The 17557-nt window shown below is 35.1% G+C and overlaps 3 protein-coding genes across 8 annotated transcripts in view; 2 read left to right on the forward strand and 1 right to left on the reverse strand.

The window, feature by feature from the left end:
* Positions 1 to 5874, reverse strand: part of LOC117603126 (putative ferric-chelate reductase 1 homolog) — a 17353-nt gene extending 11479 nt beyond the window's left edge. The window contains exon 1 of one of the 3 annotated variants that reach the window (XM_034321948.2): positions 5368 to 5874. In XM_034321948.2, the coding sequence (XP_034177839.1) occupies positions 5368 to 5377 (10 nt within the window). In that variant the 5' untranslated portion in view covers positions 5378 to 5874. Of the gene's footprint in view, positions 1 to 514; positions 1669 to 5367 lie in introns of those variants that run through there. The other 2 variants (XM_034321950.2, XM_034321949.2) reach the window with 2 other exon arrangements.
* On the forward strand, positions 5806 to 15068 carry LOC117603128 (ADP-ribosylarginine hydrolase CG3568). 4 transcript variants are annotated; one of them, XM_034321956.2, is made up of 10 exons: positions 5806 to 5948; positions 12537 to 12809; positions 12941 to 13204; positions 13273 to 13442; positions 13540 to 13611; positions 13693 to 13979; positions 14053 to 14214; positions 14289 to 14399; positions 14475 to 14659; positions 14929 to 15068. In XM_034321956.2, exons 2-9 carry the CDS (start codon positions 12549 to 12551, stop codon positions 14657 to 14659), a joined length of 1512 nt encoding a protein of 503 aa, XP_034177847.1. In that variant the 5' UTR covers positions 5806 to 5948; positions 12537 to 12548; the 3' UTR covers positions 14929 to 15068. The 4 variants fall into 4 exon arrangements, with proteins under 4 accessions (XP_034177847.1, XP_034177846.1, XP_034177844.1 ...); XM_034321955.2 differs by lacking the exon at positions 5806 to 5948 and adding an exon at positions 9622 to 9936; XM_034321953.2 differs by lacking the exon at positions 5806 to 5948 and adding an exon at positions 12079 to 12461.
* Positions 14947 to 17344, forward strand: LOC117603127 (uncharacterized). Its single transcript, XM_034321951.2, has 4 exons — positions 14947 to 15446; positions 15813 to 16105; positions 16168 to 16424; positions 16724 to 17344. Exons 1-4 carry the CDS (start codon positions 14947 to 14949, stop codon positions 17342 to 17344), a joined length of 1671 nt encoding a protein of 556 aa, XP_034177842.2.
* Positions 17345 to 17557: the final 213 nt, after the last annotated feature.

The raw sequence follows: 17557 nt of genomic DNA on the forward strand, positions 1-17557 counted from the left end.
CGATCAGTCCTTATACGAGACGGACACGTATTTAATCAATCTGCTTTTTATCTACCCTTTGCGGTGGAATAATTGCGAAGAAGATACCGCGTACAAGGATATCGCTCCAATTCCCGGAACATCTCTACATGTATAATGGAACGAGCTGTACTTTATAACAGCTCAAGAATTCGCAGCTTCTACTTCGTTCCATGCGGCTTTTCCGTATACGTCATCTGTGTTCATTGAACAATTTAACGTTGAAAGTCTGTGCATTAGTCACCGTTCTAAATTAACCACGATTTCTTGCTGTCTCTATAACCTGACCTCGGGTATTGAACGTTATTAGTGTCAGTAACATTATAAAATGTGTTGTAAAATTTCTACAAAAATTGTTTAGTAACGTTGGAAATAATTTATATTCAGCTAATAAAGTAATAATGAGGTACACTCTGAAAGTTTTGAGAATTCTCTTTCTAAAGTACATGAACGAAGATAGTGAAGGGGTTGACATGAAAGATCATGCAATTTGTACCTGTTTCTCAATAACAATGAACGAATCAATTACATAATAATAGAAGAGGCGTTTTAGAAATGATGTGCAAGCAAAGAAATCCAGGTGGGTCGTCCAAGTAAGATGGGTGAAAGTCTGAGGAGTCTTCCATGCGTGGGTTGCACACAACTTGTCTACTAAGTCATTCACTGTACGCTGCACGTGAGTTGAATTGTCGTGAATAGAGAAACAGTTTAACGTACGCTAACGGTTATACACGTATTTTTTTTTTTTACATTCGCTTACGAACAATCGTGTATTCATGCAGTTGCTTTGCAACGTTGATCGAACGTTTACTTCGAATCTGTGTTTGCGTGAAATTTCGTGCCAGCTGTGTTTGCTGATAGTATCAGTACTGTTTGATTGGTTTTTAATGTACACATTGTTACGAACTTGCTACAGGAAAATACTTTTTAAAAAAAGACATTTATTTCTTAATAAATTAAGATGATGGATGTTTTATTTATTATTTAACCCAATGTTCCATAAGTTTTATTTTAATTTTGAAAAGGAATATAATTTCGCCCTTTGATTGCTGTTTTATAATTTTTTTAATTTCTTAAAGAATATTTTAGAAGTGCATAGCAAAAGCTAATATCTGAACGAACCAATCTCCATAAAGTGAAACCAAAGAGAAATCTCTAAGGCTACGTGCAAACATTACTTAACTCAATATTCAGTTGAATTCTAAAGAGATATTGTTACTTTGAACATCTCTATCAATTTAATTAAACAGGATTCGTATATTTTTCAAAGCCCTGCATTAACCCATTCATTCTGTACTTCAATTTATAATAATCAGGAAAAAAGGTACACTACAGAATGAAGTCCTTTTCCCTTTGTCATTATAATAAACACAAAGCTATGAATGCGGATCTTTGTATTGTTATTTTTAATATTTGCGATGAAAGAATATTCACATATTATATGCTTGTCGAGGGAAAAATGAAGCTGCAATTGTTGCGAAACATCGCATGCATGAGTACTCACGATTTTACATTTCCAATAATACTAGGTTTGCATGATGCCTTGGTTATTTAGTAGGTCAGCAGTTATTATTTAACTTTATTAATGATTAATAATATTTTACGACAAATTGAAGATAAAAATAAAAATCAAATTATGGAGCAATTAGGTAATTAATGATAATCGTCCAATATTATCAAATTTATATTACTGGTAAAACAAATATTTTAATAATTAATACAGGAATTATTAATTATTTAATTACTCCTCACAATGCATATTTGACAATATTCAATACAGATAATTTTCACTTTTTAATAAAATATTTTAATAATTAATGGTAACATCATACTCATTAACAAATATTACTAACTTCTTGTCAATATTATAATATTAATCTACCCCTGATATTCATTAAAAGAACTGAATTACTTTAAAAGATCCCGATCTACCACTCAAGCTATTAAAGCGATTGAAGTCTTCATTAATTAACACGTTGACTGGCACAGTAGAAACAGCCATACTTAATAACGCACACAATAACAAGCACCATTAAGGAGGATATTAAAGATTAATTTCTTCTTTAATTTAATCATTCAATTTGTTACTTTAGATTATTAATATCATTCCCATGGACTTCATATTTGAGTAGATTCAATTCTTTTACATAACTGATCTCGACAGTCGACGCTAATTTGTTATAATTCGCTAATTACATCGTATAACATGATGCAATTAATTTAACACTGAATCGAGGTGCTAAATATTTCAATCGTGATACGGAATGCGATAATACGGACTATTAAAGATATTAATGATTCATTTTTTTCTAATCTAACGCTTCAGTTTTTTTCAAAATTAAGTTACTGGTTACTTGATGCGACAATGATTATTAAAAATATTAATTATTAATTTTTCTAATTTAGAATTTTCAGCCCATTAATCGATATATTAAACAACAATCCAATTACAATGCAAGAAATGTTAAAACAATGTTAAATATGATGCAAAGGTTAACATCAATTCTGAAATAACGTTAATAAAGTAACAATGTAAACAGCATACAATAGCCTCAAAACGGGGACTTTATTTCTTTCACCGGTGTTCACCGCGATAATGAAGCCAGGGAATAAAAATCCATTCATTAAAAAAGAAAAAAAAGAAGCGGCGTTGAATGACAGATGAAGAATTAAGAAGCACGGTAATCACGCTTCGTCGGCTATTATCATGTATCATTACCGTATTGTTTGAAGAAACGGGCACAAGGCTTTCTGCGGTTTGTTCTCCATTGGTACCGACTCACGCACCGATCTACGAATCTCGACGATAGAAACTGTATATACAATAATAACGCTACTATAAAAGTGCATCGTAATTCGACAAAATGTACTTTCGTTTGATGTAGAACGATAGAAAAAAGATTTCTAATGAGAGCGAAATGGTACTTTCCTAAGAGAAAGCATTTCAACAGATTGGTTTATTTTTCTTTCACTCTTGTAGCATTTGGAAATTTTTGTTTTAATTAAATTGCACTTACAAGTTTCTATAAATTCATGGATTTATATGTCACTTATTTATCTATTACACAAAAATGATACTTTCATGAGTGAAAGTATTAAAATTATTAAATTTCTTTATGTTCCGCTTTCATGATATTTAAAGAATATTTGTAATTAGAACATTTTAAATTTTCTTCAATGTCTAAAAAGATTATATAACAGCTTCACTCAAGAATTTTTGCTTTTTGATAATTTTATCAAAACGAAATAAAAGATAAAGATGTACTTGCGCAACAAACGTGAATCACAATTTTCATATTGCAAAATATTTCTCCAAATATTTTCAACCACGTGGCGTGCCCAGATATAAAATTGTGAAGAAGATGTACAGTTTTATCTATCGTTTCAAGAATACAATCATGTACGCACACATGAATTATACATGATGGAAAAGTATATGAGTCAGACAGGCTGCCTCACATTACGCGTCACTTGTGCAAATAATGTAACATTATGCACTGTTTATCTTTCTTCTAATTTTAAATACTGTCCAACAAAGTATTGCATACAAATTCCACACAGGGGTGGTTCACAATAAGAGGTAAAAATAATTGGCAAAATAAAGGTAACTAGCAGTTATTAAATAATTCACAAAATTCTTATCAAATATTTTTAATTTTCTACACAATTCAGCCTTCAATCCCCTGTGTGTATAATAATGCTTTAGTTATAAATGAAAATGATTCTGTATCCATGCACCATATGAGTCCCAAAATATCTGTCTTCCAAGGATTAATTTTTTCAAAGTAATCAGCTAAGTCTGTTTTTGATCAAAGATAACTCAGTTCTATAATACATGAAGATTCAGATATGGAGAGAAGACTACAAGGACGGATTATGGTATTACATTTTTACTTTAGCGCTCACCGATCTTTATATTTAATACTTTATATCAAGGGATTAAGACATTATCGTAATCAATGATTAATTGCATTGGTTCAATAGTGAACCACAATTTGTTCAACAATTAGATGGTTCAACAATTCGTTGAATAGTATTAACCTTGTATTATATTCAGGAAGCGATAATCACGTGGAATTTGCAAAGTTATGATAATATGAATTTACATTGGTAATGTAAATTCACTTTTTACATGAAATGAAAGTGATGGGATAGTTTCAAGTGAAAAGTAAAATTTTTTTTGAATAAATAATCTGTGAAATATTAAAAATTTTCAACATAGAGTTTAAATCTTTTAAAAAAATAGAAAACTATGAAATCTCGCTGAAAGGTTTTTCTAATACAATCAAACAGTATGCCCTGTGTGTTTGGTGAACGTATCACTATAGTAACGTTACTCTCTTGCCCTATAAATTATTTACTGAACACTGTACCTAGAATTCCACTTCAATGTTATCTAGTTATTTTATTGCTAGTTTATATATATATATATCATGCACCTCTGTCCTAGAAATTCCTTGTCGAACATTGTTTCGAAATTCTTAAGTTGACGCGTCACGTTGCAAACTAATTTCTTACGTAAACGAACTAAAATGCTAATGAGAATCTATTTACTAACAAGTAAGAAAACATTAACCTAAATATAATTCAAAATATTTCAAAAGATTCCTGGAATGTACAGTTGTACTTATTTCATTAATTTCATTCAAATTTCCCGCCTCGCTAATTGAATACCATTGACATTATCGATAATCGATTTTCGATTTGAAATTATTTTTCAAATATTTTCAATTTTATATAATAAATGAATGCTACCTTCCAAATGAAACTATAATTTCCAAATGTTTCGGTAAGAAATTAAAGATTCGGTTTCATTCTATTCGATACACTATTTCTCGATAATTGATTATGAAACGATTAGATGAAGAAAGTATGTTGAATCGTCCACGCTTTCTAAACTATTACCCCAACGCATACTGTTTTAATTATACTAAATGTTACACGTTAATGATCGATTTTGCGTTAAAATTTAGCATATAATTCACCCTCTGAAACAAAACGATTCGTTGTGCCACGTGCATGAACATGAAAAACATTTTGGTCGGTGACAGGTGCACCGGGAAACTTGTTTTTCAAGCAGGCGTTACAGAATATGGAATGAAGCACAGTTACGTTCACCATAACAATTTTATTTTAGCGACTGATTTTTATTTTATCGACAGTTAAATATTAAAAGTTAAAAAAAAATTTAAATAAACTCTAATAGAATTACAATGTGTCTTGCTATACAGATCCGTTTTCACAGCAGCATCAAAATCAGCGAACGAACTAACGTCAAGCAAAGTACATTCGAACGTTTATTGTTTCTCACTTAAAATGACGAGTTAACAATTTGAAATCGGTACTCACGATATTTCATGTTCGATTGTCGCGTCGATCCTCGATTTCTCGATTTATTCCCAGCGTAAATAACACGCGATGAAACGAAGTCACGTGTAGTCGGAGCTCCGATACATGTACACACACGATCTTTGTTAATTCCGTCGAAAAGAAACACGCGCGTCACTGGCGTAACTTAGCGTAGAAAAACCAATGATTCATCGAAATCGTTGATCATCAGAACGCGACACAAAATCCTAAACTGCAACGACGCCTTTTTAGCGATGATTAAATCGGCACAGTTTTATACAGGTTGCTCTGGTTTCGACTCGCGTTGATCTTGTGTCTCTCGCCACCTATGCGCGGCTGCTTCAAATTCTCCCGTATACACGGAGATCGCGAATAAGAAAAAGAGCTGTTCACTATAAGTTTAGTTAGGTCAAGTGTTTTCCCGTCGTAGTCTCGAGGAGCACTTGTTGATTCCGGACGAGCATAGTTCTGACCAGAAACGCCGTGAACCACACCTTACGAGAGACTGTATAGTGGATATACGGATCGAGTTGAAAGGCCCTCGTCCGTGAGACTACACTCAGGACCGTAGCAAGTAACTGGTAATTTCGATGCTTTATCGATCCACGCTCTTTCAGATCTCTCCGCATAGCATAAACAATACTTGGGCATTTTTTAATTTGAATGAGAAATGTACTTACTCATCTAAAGCGATTTTGTTTGCGAAAACTAATAATTTATTAAATCATCATGCCATATTGATTACTAACTTGGAAGTTTAAGGAATGTATGAAACTTTATATGCCGATATAATGTACCGGTATCGGGGTGAGAGTACCAGATTAAGTGATAATCTAAAAAAATTGCGTATTTTTAAGATATAAAATAAAGATCATTGATATCCATTAGATACTAAGTTAGGTACTGTAAAAGATAACGTATGAATAGCGATAAAAATTAAATATTGGTAGAGGATCTGTAGACGCCGGAAGTCTTGTAACTCTAAGGGGAACAAAATAAAACTTTATTTCAAATAACTTTTCATTCTCAAGATCCATAATTCTTTTTAAAATTATTTTTGGTGGAAGAACAGAACATTTATTTAAATTAGATGAACGCAATTTGAAACATGATTACTCATAAGATAAGAAAAGTTGCGTTGTCAAGTGATTGCTACGAGTTTCTGAATTAGCAGATTACCATTCCCAAATTGAAATACTATTTAATGAATGTCTAGTACCAAGCCACACCTAATAGTGTTTAGGTCGCTACACAGTTTTACCTTTTACTCTGGGAATTTCTGAATAGTCAAGGTACACTATGACATATTGAAACGTCGTATCGCGATCCAAGGTGAAACTTAAGAAGAAACTATCAAATATCAAGGTGAAGTGCATGAGGGCATTCACTGTCATCCATGTACAAAATATTCATTCCCCTGTTCCCCGGGTTTTGGTACAAAATCAAATATTGGAAAATAGATAAAGAATTATTATAATTAATCTCTATCTGAATTTAATTGCTCTGGTACTAATATTGACTCGTTTTATGCTGCATTTTTTTTATGACATCAAGAAAACACGTAACAATGACGTATTGCAACAGGTTGAACGGTATATATCGAAGAAATGAATTTTTTAAAAGATCCGTTATGCCCGGCAGTAAATAATTAGTACGCGCCCAACGTAGCCGGTTAAGAAATCATTGAAAAGATAGTGGTCTCGAGCCGTCCCTGAGCCGTTGTAAAGAGAGAGGGACTAACTACTTGTCTCCAAAATGGGGGTTCCGTACGTTCACCGTGCCGCGTTCACCTGAGTTTTAGCGACGTATTTTTCTCGTTGCCTCTCTTTCCACCATTCTAACAGTTCCTGACGCTCGCTTACGAGTACATTACACATACCTTTCCATCCCTCACCCGATAACCTCGAAAAATTTCTGCCACGCCAAGCGAATTAATAGAAGTTAACTTAAGACAGTAATGGACTTACAATTTAATTACAAAAATCAATTTGAAGAAAATTGATTTCAAATTCCTATAGATTCGTAGTAGTGATTCATATTCATAGGGCACCTTTGATTTATTATAGTGTACGATTATACATATCTATGAATACTCGGTGATAAAGTACACGGTTTGGTTTTACCGATATTCCAGAACGTAAATTGTGAAACCGGTTTTGAATACGAGCGTGTCCTGAGAAATTTTCGAGAATGCAAGAGTGTACCGTACTCGTTGTACTCTATGCTTAACCCTTTCGTTACGGTCCTCACCGGCAGAAAACACTTCCGCGCGTCTAATTTAATATATGTAAATATAAATGATATTTTTTCGATAGAACTTTATTTGCAATAAGGTATCTTTTATCGCAGCTACTTTTTTTTTATTTAATCCTATTCTACTGTGGGTATTTTAAGTGGCAAATGATTCAGTAGACACTTGTTACATAAGAAAATATGTGGAAATATGCATTCGGATACGCAGCGAATACTACTAACAATTATAAATCAGTTTCTAAGAAGGAAACATTCTTTTATAAGTTAGATCATCAGACATATTGAATTCATTCTTTCTTTGTAATTAAAGCATTATAACTAATATATATTTTACATCACAGTAAGAAAGTAATGAATATTACTGAGAAAAAATTAATTTGATAAGTTGTACTTTCATATTGTATGAACCCTTTCGTATGAATGCGCGCTTTAAAAATGATACTATCAGTACCATCTACCCGGAAGCGGGAGAACTAGAAAAAGGAAAGTGCTTTTTTTATAAAATAAGCAAATTTTGTATCATTCTGAAACTAATAGGATATTCTATTACAGAGTAGGTATAAAATAGATAAATTATTCAATATTATCTTTTCTTTTCGACCTATTAACCATTTGTGTAACATTCTACTATACCTACTGCGATTGACATTGACTCACAGCGCTTCCGGTGCTAGGAATTAAAGTTAAAAATGTTTATTGCTATTTTAAACAATAGAACAGAATATTTCAATTGTTTCCAATTCTGTTAAACAATTAATTTTAAAACATGTGATAGTAATTTAAGAAAAATAAAGAACTCAATGAATGTATTGCAAATTTAAATGTGTTTCCTCACAAGAATTTACATTACTACTTTATATTCCCGAATCGTAGTACTTAGCTCGATATCGTTTTCTAAAATCCATCTTTTGATAAATGTTTAGACGACGATATCGATTACCAGGTCACACCACGTGGAGGTGACTACGAGAGTGACCCACCCTAAAATCATACAACATCGAAAACAAACAATTAACAATCTGATCTTAAAAATAAATCATACAACAACAATTTAAACAATAAAATGCTGAAACAGAACGCATAATTATTAAGATCGTAATCTCAGTAACAAGTAAGAAAATAGCAATTTCAACAATGAAATGATGAAACAGAACGTATAATTACTAAGATCGTAATCTCAGTAACAATTAAAAAAATAACAATTGCAACAATTTAATGCTGAAATAGAAAATATAATTACCATCACAACTCAAACAATAAAATACTAAACAGAAAATATAATTAATATCACAATTTCAATTACAATTGAAATAGTAAAAGCCGAGAACAGAAAACGTAACTCCAATTGGAATCTCAGAAACATTTAATAAAATAAGAATCTAAGCAGACTGCAGTGTTTTAAATAAATTTAACGTATTTAAAATAAGAATGTGAAATACGATTTTTATGCAAAATTAGTAAGAAAGGAATAATTCATTGAAATAAGGTAATAAATTATAACCGTACAACTTTACGCGGTTACATACACAGAATATCAAGGTGATTAAAAGCATAGAGTGGGATATCTCTCAAGTGGATCTCTCCTAAGAAGTAAGAAATAAACATGGTTACAAAATTAAAAAGAAAAAGGGGAAATAAAATCGCGATTCGGTAACTCGTAAAATTTCGAGTTTAATATGTACTTGACGGTATTGTCCATACCGTTCAAGAAAAAAAACCTGTAAAAGACACACAACAACAGAAATTGCAAATTAGCGAGCATTTGAAAATTTGAAAATTTTTGACAATGAATGGGAAGCTCAGAAGGGGGTTCCTCTTAAGAAGTGTGGCCCAAAGCTGCAGCCCCTTTTAGACTTCTTTTGACGTAGCACTGACAATATGCATAATAGAAATTTTAATTTCCTTGACTTGTTTTAAAAATTATTTCAACTACAACTGTCCCAGTGACAGAAAATCTGCGCAAGCGTAAAACGCTTTGAACACGCATGTGTACTTCACATTACATACTGAAGTTCCGCTCAGCAAGTGGTCCGAAGTGGACGCGCTATCTGATCCGGCTGGACGTAATTAAATTTGTATATATTAAATTCGAGTACCAGTTTGCGAATTCAACGTACATGAAAAAATCGTGGATATACCTTTCGGTTTGACGGAAGCGCGAATGAAAGTACAAGACGTCGCGTCGCGTTCTAGTATTCCGTTTCCGGCGTCGTATCAAAGGACTTCCTCTGCACTTTGTCGGAACCGATCGCGCCAGCTGTGACAAAGCACTTTGGAGCAGGCGATATGTCGTTGTTCGCCTGTTGCATACGTCGGGTGAGTTTTGCCATTATAGCACCGAGTACCGTCGCTTGACGTGATCCGTTTAGATTACACGATACCACACTTACCGAGAACTGGATTACGTCAAACTCCCACGCGATTCCTTCGACAATATTGTTCTTTAATGGAAATGGTACTATTATGTGAATAATGAGGTTCAGGATTCTTTACAGTACGGAAAATAACAATTATGACTGTTTTTTTAAGTAATTCATATAATTACTTGTTAATTCTTCTAATTTAAAACTTAAAAAAGATTAACATTATTCAACAAATAATTTTCAAGACAAAAATTTATAAGTATAGCCCATTATTATACATGAACAAAAATTGCAAGGTTCAAGGTTTTGTATTTTTTAAACAAATTTGAAATGAGTAAGATGATGACTTAAACCCTCCCTAATTTCATCAGAATTGTATTATATTTTAATTGAAATAAAATTTCTAGTATAGAAATCAAGGAATCATCAATTTAGCATAAAATCACCCTTCAGGCATATTGTAGCTCGGAAAAATATTTAAACGATAAAAGAAGATTATTACATCCATGAATAGAACAGATTTTAGTTTTTAAAATTCTATTGAGAAAGTAAGTCAGTCGAAACTAATTTGTATTTAAAAATAGCTGGAACGTTGAAAAATAATGTCAGGGATAAAAAGCGCGCTCTATATTATCATATGTTTAGAGAAAATCACATCATCGTCACCAAAGAAGACAATGAATTAAAAAACAATATCCTAAACAATCTTTAAATACAAACTATTGCACTTCACAATTATTCTAACAAAAATTAAATTTAGAAAAACGAAATGAACGTCAACAGTGTTTTGTTATATTTTCACGAAATCTATGGATCCTTAACAGAGTTTCAATGAACAATTGGAAAATAAGAAAGAAATCGTTTGTTTATCAAATCAAACAATTGAAAAGAATCGATGGCTAGTCGATTTTTTCCGTGGCTAGCCTTAATTCTTGTTCACCCCTGTCGTTCAGGTGGCAGAATCGGTAAACAGAAAAATGAAGTTAACTTCGCGTTACAGGGTTGACGGGGATAAGGGAACGTGTTCAACGTAACTCGCTAGGGTGGACGGATACATTTTCCGCTACTTAACGGATTTCATGCTCAAGTATCAAAGAGATCGCGTCCTTGCTCTAATCAGCATAGTTTATTTATAGAAAGAGACTTTGGTTTTGAAAATTTTCTTAGAATCGTTGCGTTTTCGCATACCCCATGACAGACGTACATAAAGTGGACAAAATTAAAGGGTTAACGATTGAACTTGGATGACAGAAGTAGGGACCGTGACACAGTATATCCAGTAGCGCAACTCACTAAAACTTACGAAGGCAAAAATGAGTACGCATGCGCGGAATCAGCAAGTGTGGCGTTTCCGCTTCCGGCGCTCAATTTTAAATTGCTTATAATTCTATTCAATCGTTCTGATTTTCAATTGTTCTTCTTCCTCCTCCGGCATTGAACGAAGCCGCGAGATTTTTGAATCGCACCCTTGTACTGTTTCTCCTAAAATCGTGTTACCTCTTTAAATTGAGAGTTTAGTTTACGCGTGGACGTTTTAGTGTTAATCCTATTTTAGTTATTTGTTCAAACTGTTTATAAGCCTAGTTATTAGTGTTTCGCGTTTGGACGTCGTCGTCTTTTTGGTCGTTTTGACTTTTGTGTTTCGTTATTGTTCTTTGTATTATACGTGTATGTGAAAACTCTAATACCTGTTTTAATCCTTTCACTGATCCTCTGAGGTACTGTCGTGTACGAATTATATGCGTGTAGTGAGGTGAAGGTAAAAGGAACACGCCTTTACTGACAGTGGAAATCTTACCGACCACACAATCTTAATTATCATCACCCCACACGAGTAAATATACTAACGTCGCCTGAACTTTTTTCTCATTTATTCCTTCATTTTTTACGCTCTCTCTCTCAGCATTTGTTTTTTTAAGAACCTCTGACATATATGTGTACTTATAATTTTTTTTTATTATTATTTCCTTAGGATTGAACATTCTATACAATGATAAGGCTAATACAACTAAATCAAATCAAGAATAGCAGAGAAAAATAAAGTTATATAAAAAACAATGTTGCATTTTTTAAAAGAGAAAAAAGTTTAGATGACGATACTAGATTTACTCGCTGACTTTGCGCATGCATACTCATTTTCGGCTTCACATACATCAAAGGTGCCGACAGAGAGTTGCACTATTGGATATACTGTGGGTTTGACGTTTATAAGTGCATGACAAAATTCGCTATGTGTCTATCCTTTATCGGCTTATCTCTGATCATTATATCTGGTCAGATGTCTCTTATCGCGTTATCGCAACAACGCTTAGTGTACGAGATCCTAATCAGGAAAAACAAGTGACATAAAATCGAAGAATCACAATTTAGGAGCATTACTGCAAAAGCCAAAACGTGTACTCGCGAAAAAACGTGTCTAAATTCCTAATGTCACTTCCGCCAGAGCAACGACTCAAGTTAGAGACAGTATTAGCTGTTGTAAATATATTTATTTTTGTTTTTGTGTTGAGGATAGATGATATTGCATCAAATTATTAAATGATTTTTTAACAGAACCATCGACGAATGGCGGAAGCACGTCAGCAGGCACTGTTGAGGGAACCACCGGAAATATCGTGGGAGAACACATTGGGAGCACCAAACGGTGTACCCTTCGATGACGACACCAAGGAACTGTTGAGAAAATGCATCGACGTTTCAACACCGACACCCACGACCCTTCCACAAATCATCAAACGAAGCGAAGCTTTCCCTATCAAATTTCCAGTTAACACCATTAGATGTTCCGCATTGAGAGACAGAGGAATTAGCACCGACATACTCGAGGTTTAAACTTAACATCTTTCAAGATTTCTAATTTAGCGGAAGAAAGACTAGATTTAAGCCTAGAATTTTAGAATTTGTTGATTTGAGACTTTTTGAATTCTGAATTACTATTTCCTGATTACAATTCATAGAGGAACGCGAATTCCGTGTATCCCCTTATACACGAAGCGATGTTACCATTAATCGCTCGGTGGTTGAAGCACAAACGAACATCCGGCAGTGCTATAGAAAGAGCGATGTATCAGGATATGGGATTGATACAATTCATTCATAGATTGTTAGAAAAACGAGCCGTGCATTTCTTTGGATCTGAGGATCGATGGAAATTGATCGATGGTAAAACAGGTGTCGATGGATGGGAGAACGTTGGTACGGACAATGAGAAAGAACCGCTGGTTAGTATTCCTTGGAACTATACATAGTATGGTATATTAATATTTAATATTAATATTATTGCAAATAGGTGTTAACGAAATGTTTGTCGTACGATGAAATTAAACTGTCCGCAATGTTGGCGATGTCTTCTCACACTGAATTCATAAACGACGGCTCGCGAGACAATAGAGGCGTCGTGACTAACGATCCAGACTCTGTACAGCCGAGAGGAGTGATTATAGGTGTCGTGGGAACAAGGTTTTCTATGTTTATTTAACAGAAAATCTGTACAAGATACATTCTTATTTTTATGATAAAAAATCTTGTGTTTTATCACTGTTGGTATTGTTTGCAGATTTGAGCGACCTCGTGTGATGGAGTACCAAGACATACTTATTACTCCTTTGCAAAACACAGTGGATAATGGGTAATTTGGCTATTTTTAAATTTAAAAAAAATGATTGATCTTCCCTTTATTTTTTAATGTGTTGATGGGTTTATGCGATAGATATGGGCCCACTGCAAACTCGAACTCGGAGGAGGCGCACGATTTGAGGATTACATGGGCAAATTTTTACAGCGAAAAGTATCAACCAGTGTACGAAGAAACCGTAAAACGGGTTAAATCGAAAGATAATAAAAGATACCTTTCGTTGACCAGCCAGACTATCTTTGATATCGAGAGTTACATGAAAAGAATATTGGTAACTGTGGAAATTATACTGCTCGAAGCGAATAGTCGAGCTGAAAAGCAGAACACGACTGCATTTTTGCATGTTGTAGGCTTCGGTCTCGGTTAGTAGATAAATTCATTTAATCATATTTCAAATAACAAACTGTGTTAGAGTCCATAACATAAAATGTTCAGGTGTGTGGAGAGTACTTCAGGATCAAGAAATATACTTTCTAAAAACATTCGAGATCGCTATAAAAAAGATGAACAAGAAACTTAGATACGTGTCCGACATAATGTTCGGATATTTCCATCAGACGAAATGCGGCGACGCAGGAAACGGCGACTATCTCGGAGGTTTGCTAGCAAATATCGTCGTATACTTTCAATCGAAAGGAATACCGCAAACAATCTATCGTCTACCTTTCCAGATATAAGGATTCACTTCGCAATCAGGGAACCTCACAGCAAATTGTTCCGAGCAACCGATGTTAACAAGCTTCTCGTAGTGACGTACGCTTGGGATGGAAACGCGCTACCAGGTTGATAATTAATTAAAATAATGATTGGCACATCACCCATACGTAGGTGAGTTCCTATCGCTATTCTTCTTATAGGAAACGAATTCTGGAGCGGACATTTATCATCGAGCGGCGATCCTGCGGCAGCTTGCAGTACTCAGATCGCAGAATTGCACACTGCCAGAATAAATCCTCGAGCTTGCGGTGCTAGTTTGCACGTCGCGTCTGCTGAGCACGGTATTGTGCACATATCTGATTACGCGAAGCTACATCTTGCTTAGGTGAGCCATTTTCACGTGCTATTCCGGTATCAATAAATGTATCAATAAAGTTAGTACAGGAGGAGAATAGTGTTCCATCATTTCCTTTTGGTTTCTGGAGTACCTAAGAAGATCCCAAATTAGAATCCCTTCCTCATACTTAAAAAAATCCTAATTACCAGAATGAGCAAGTGATGGAACAATTTTCTCTTTAAACTTGCTATTAGTTAAAATAATCCCAAATTGTCCATAACATGTGGCAATAACCGTGCACCGTTTACCCCCGAAAGCAGGAGAAGGCCTGCCCAATGGGCACCGGTCAGCGCAGGCCATCTCGCTCTCCTCGCAGTCAAAGAAGTCGTAGCGCGGACGTAGATTGTTTGAAGAAATACACAGAAAGGCGGGTAGAGGAGAGAAGACACACTGAAGTAGCGGACACCAGTAAACTAGACCCTTCGAGGTGGATACCGTTACCAAAAACGATAACTCGAGTCCAGCCAGCATTAAAGAAATCCCCTCAATCATCATCGAAAGACGAAGAGAAACGACGTTCAGTGTCGTGTGAACCAGATGAGAATATGTTAGAAACGCCAAACGTAGTGGTGATAAAGAAATTGTCTCCAACGAAAGAGGAAGAAACAACGACGAAAGAAGCCGAAGAGAAAAACAATGGTACAACCTCTTCGTCTACCATCAGATCGACGGCCGGAAGGAGCCATAGCACCGACGTTGGCCGCGTTAAGAACGAAAAGCTGATCGAGGAACGAAGGCATACGGAATGCAGCGACCCACGAATGATCGCGACGAGGTTGACAGAGCACATTTTCCTAGTCAAAAAGAAACCAATGCCGTGAACGAATCCGATAATGTGACGCTCTCGTAAGCCCGTGATTAAAGTACCGAGACGTTGCGCTAAACTGTAATAGGTACACGTTAAAATATGTCGTGAATGAAAAATTATTATATATGTACATAGAATATAAAATCATTCGATGTCCGATAGAAATGTATAAATGGCACGAAACAATATATACAATATATGTATTTATACAGATCTCGTTTGTTCGGTAGAAAATGAAAAGCGTTGATTAACTGACCGTTTCTGGCGTTAAACAAAAAAAAAAAAAAATGTATCGTATCTCGAAAATGGGTTTCTGATACCAAATAACTTTAGGTGGCTACCGCAAATTAACACCTCAAGGTTCCGCTACGACGCGTCACCGTTCGCAAGGATCAGCAACAGCTGCGAAATCACGAAAAACGCCGCGACCAGATGGATGGCGTTCGTCAAGAATCCCTCCCCGTCTCCTATACCGCGAATGAACCCGGAAAGAAAACCGTCCGAGACTGATACGCCTTCTGCGAACGATTCGCCGGGTAAATCCGCGAAAAACGAATCGCCCAAATGGGAACCGATCAGAAAATTCGCACCGGCGTCCATGAGCAAGGAACCTGTACAAAATCAAGGTAAATAATTAAATTTTTATTTATAAAAAATGAATTTTAAATTGATGAGTGAATAACTGTAGATGAGGCGGGATCAACCCGAGATTCACCATCGACGAAGCAGTCGCCCGACGCTAATGAGCAATCTAAAAGACTTACTCAGCGTATGAGAGATTTATATGATTTTAAAACGGAAAATGAATGGCCAAAAAGGGCGACCAGTGCTCGACGTGGTAATATGTGGATCAGTAAAAGCAGCAGCGAAGAAGAGAAAAGTAATCAAGCGATTCGGAGGAACAGTCAAGACTTGGAATTTAATAACCGAATGAATGTAATTAAGGTGAGGAATTATAATTATAAATATTATAATTATTTACTAGAGTTAGATAAAAATTTGCAGCATTGGCGTAACTAGATAAAGGCTAAAGTGGACCTAAGCTCTTCAAAGTGTAGAATTCCCCCTTATCATTCTAAGATTCCAGTGTTCTAAAATTTCAAAATTCTCAAATTCTAATGTTCTAATACTTAACACTATTAACAAAGATAAAAAAGCTGCCTCACCTCCAAGGAAAAATCCTACTTATATCAATGTGAATGCGTTATTTCTTTAAAAGTATTTCGTCAAAATAATTTCCACAGCTGAAGGACACAAAGGTGCAGTCAGACCACCAAGAAACCAAACGACCCCCGCTGAAGGATCCTCCTACCGGGACCTTCAATAGTGAATACGAGGACCGTCTCAGAAGATTCAACGAGAGACTGAGATTCAGCGAGGACCTAGGTGTATCAAAGCCAAAAATAAAAGAAAGACGAACATATTCCGATGACTACGAAGAAAAGACTCGTCGAGCATCAACAAAATCAGCGAAAAGCGATAATACCTCTCGTCTGAAACAAAAATCAGAAGAGTCACAGGAAAGTCGTTACCAGGTTGAAAAGAAGAGGTGTTCCGATGCTAGTACCAAGTCCAGAGGTAGCTACGCTGAGGTGAATCCCATTAAAAGAGATTCTCGTACCAGCGACGTCAGTTATGCCAGTATCACTAATTATAACGCGAAACGGGCAAGCGTTGATTGCAAGAGCACCAGGAAAATGGTCGAACTTCCACCCCGAAGAGCTTTCAGTCAAACCGAAGAAAGACCAGCCACTCCAACTCCTCCTGTCGAATGGAACAATGATCGCTATGCGGCTGCTCGTCTGAAAGAAATCTCAGAACGCCAGAAGAGGGACAGTACGAGATACAAAGTGTACCTTACCTAAACGATTGAAGTTTTCCGAAATTTGTTAAGAAACAAAAACGACGATCAAAGATTCATGCGTTTGCTAAATTCCTGTTTATTTTCTTCATTTCTGAGTCAGACTTTGTTGTTAGTAAATTGTTGTAACACGTAGTCGTTGACTTCTCTTCGCCATGTTCGGTGTACGAATTTTGTCAATCTGTGTATCGTTAATGATGGAATTTTATATGTATTG

Source organism: Osmia lignaria, chromosome 12, assembly GCF_051020975.1.
Source record: "Osmia lignaria lignaria isolate PbOS001 chromosome 12, iyOsmLign1, whole genome shotgun sequence".
Classification (NCBI taxonomy): Eukaryota; Metazoa; Arthropoda; class Insecta; order Hymenoptera; family Megachilidae; genus Osmia; species Osmia lignaria.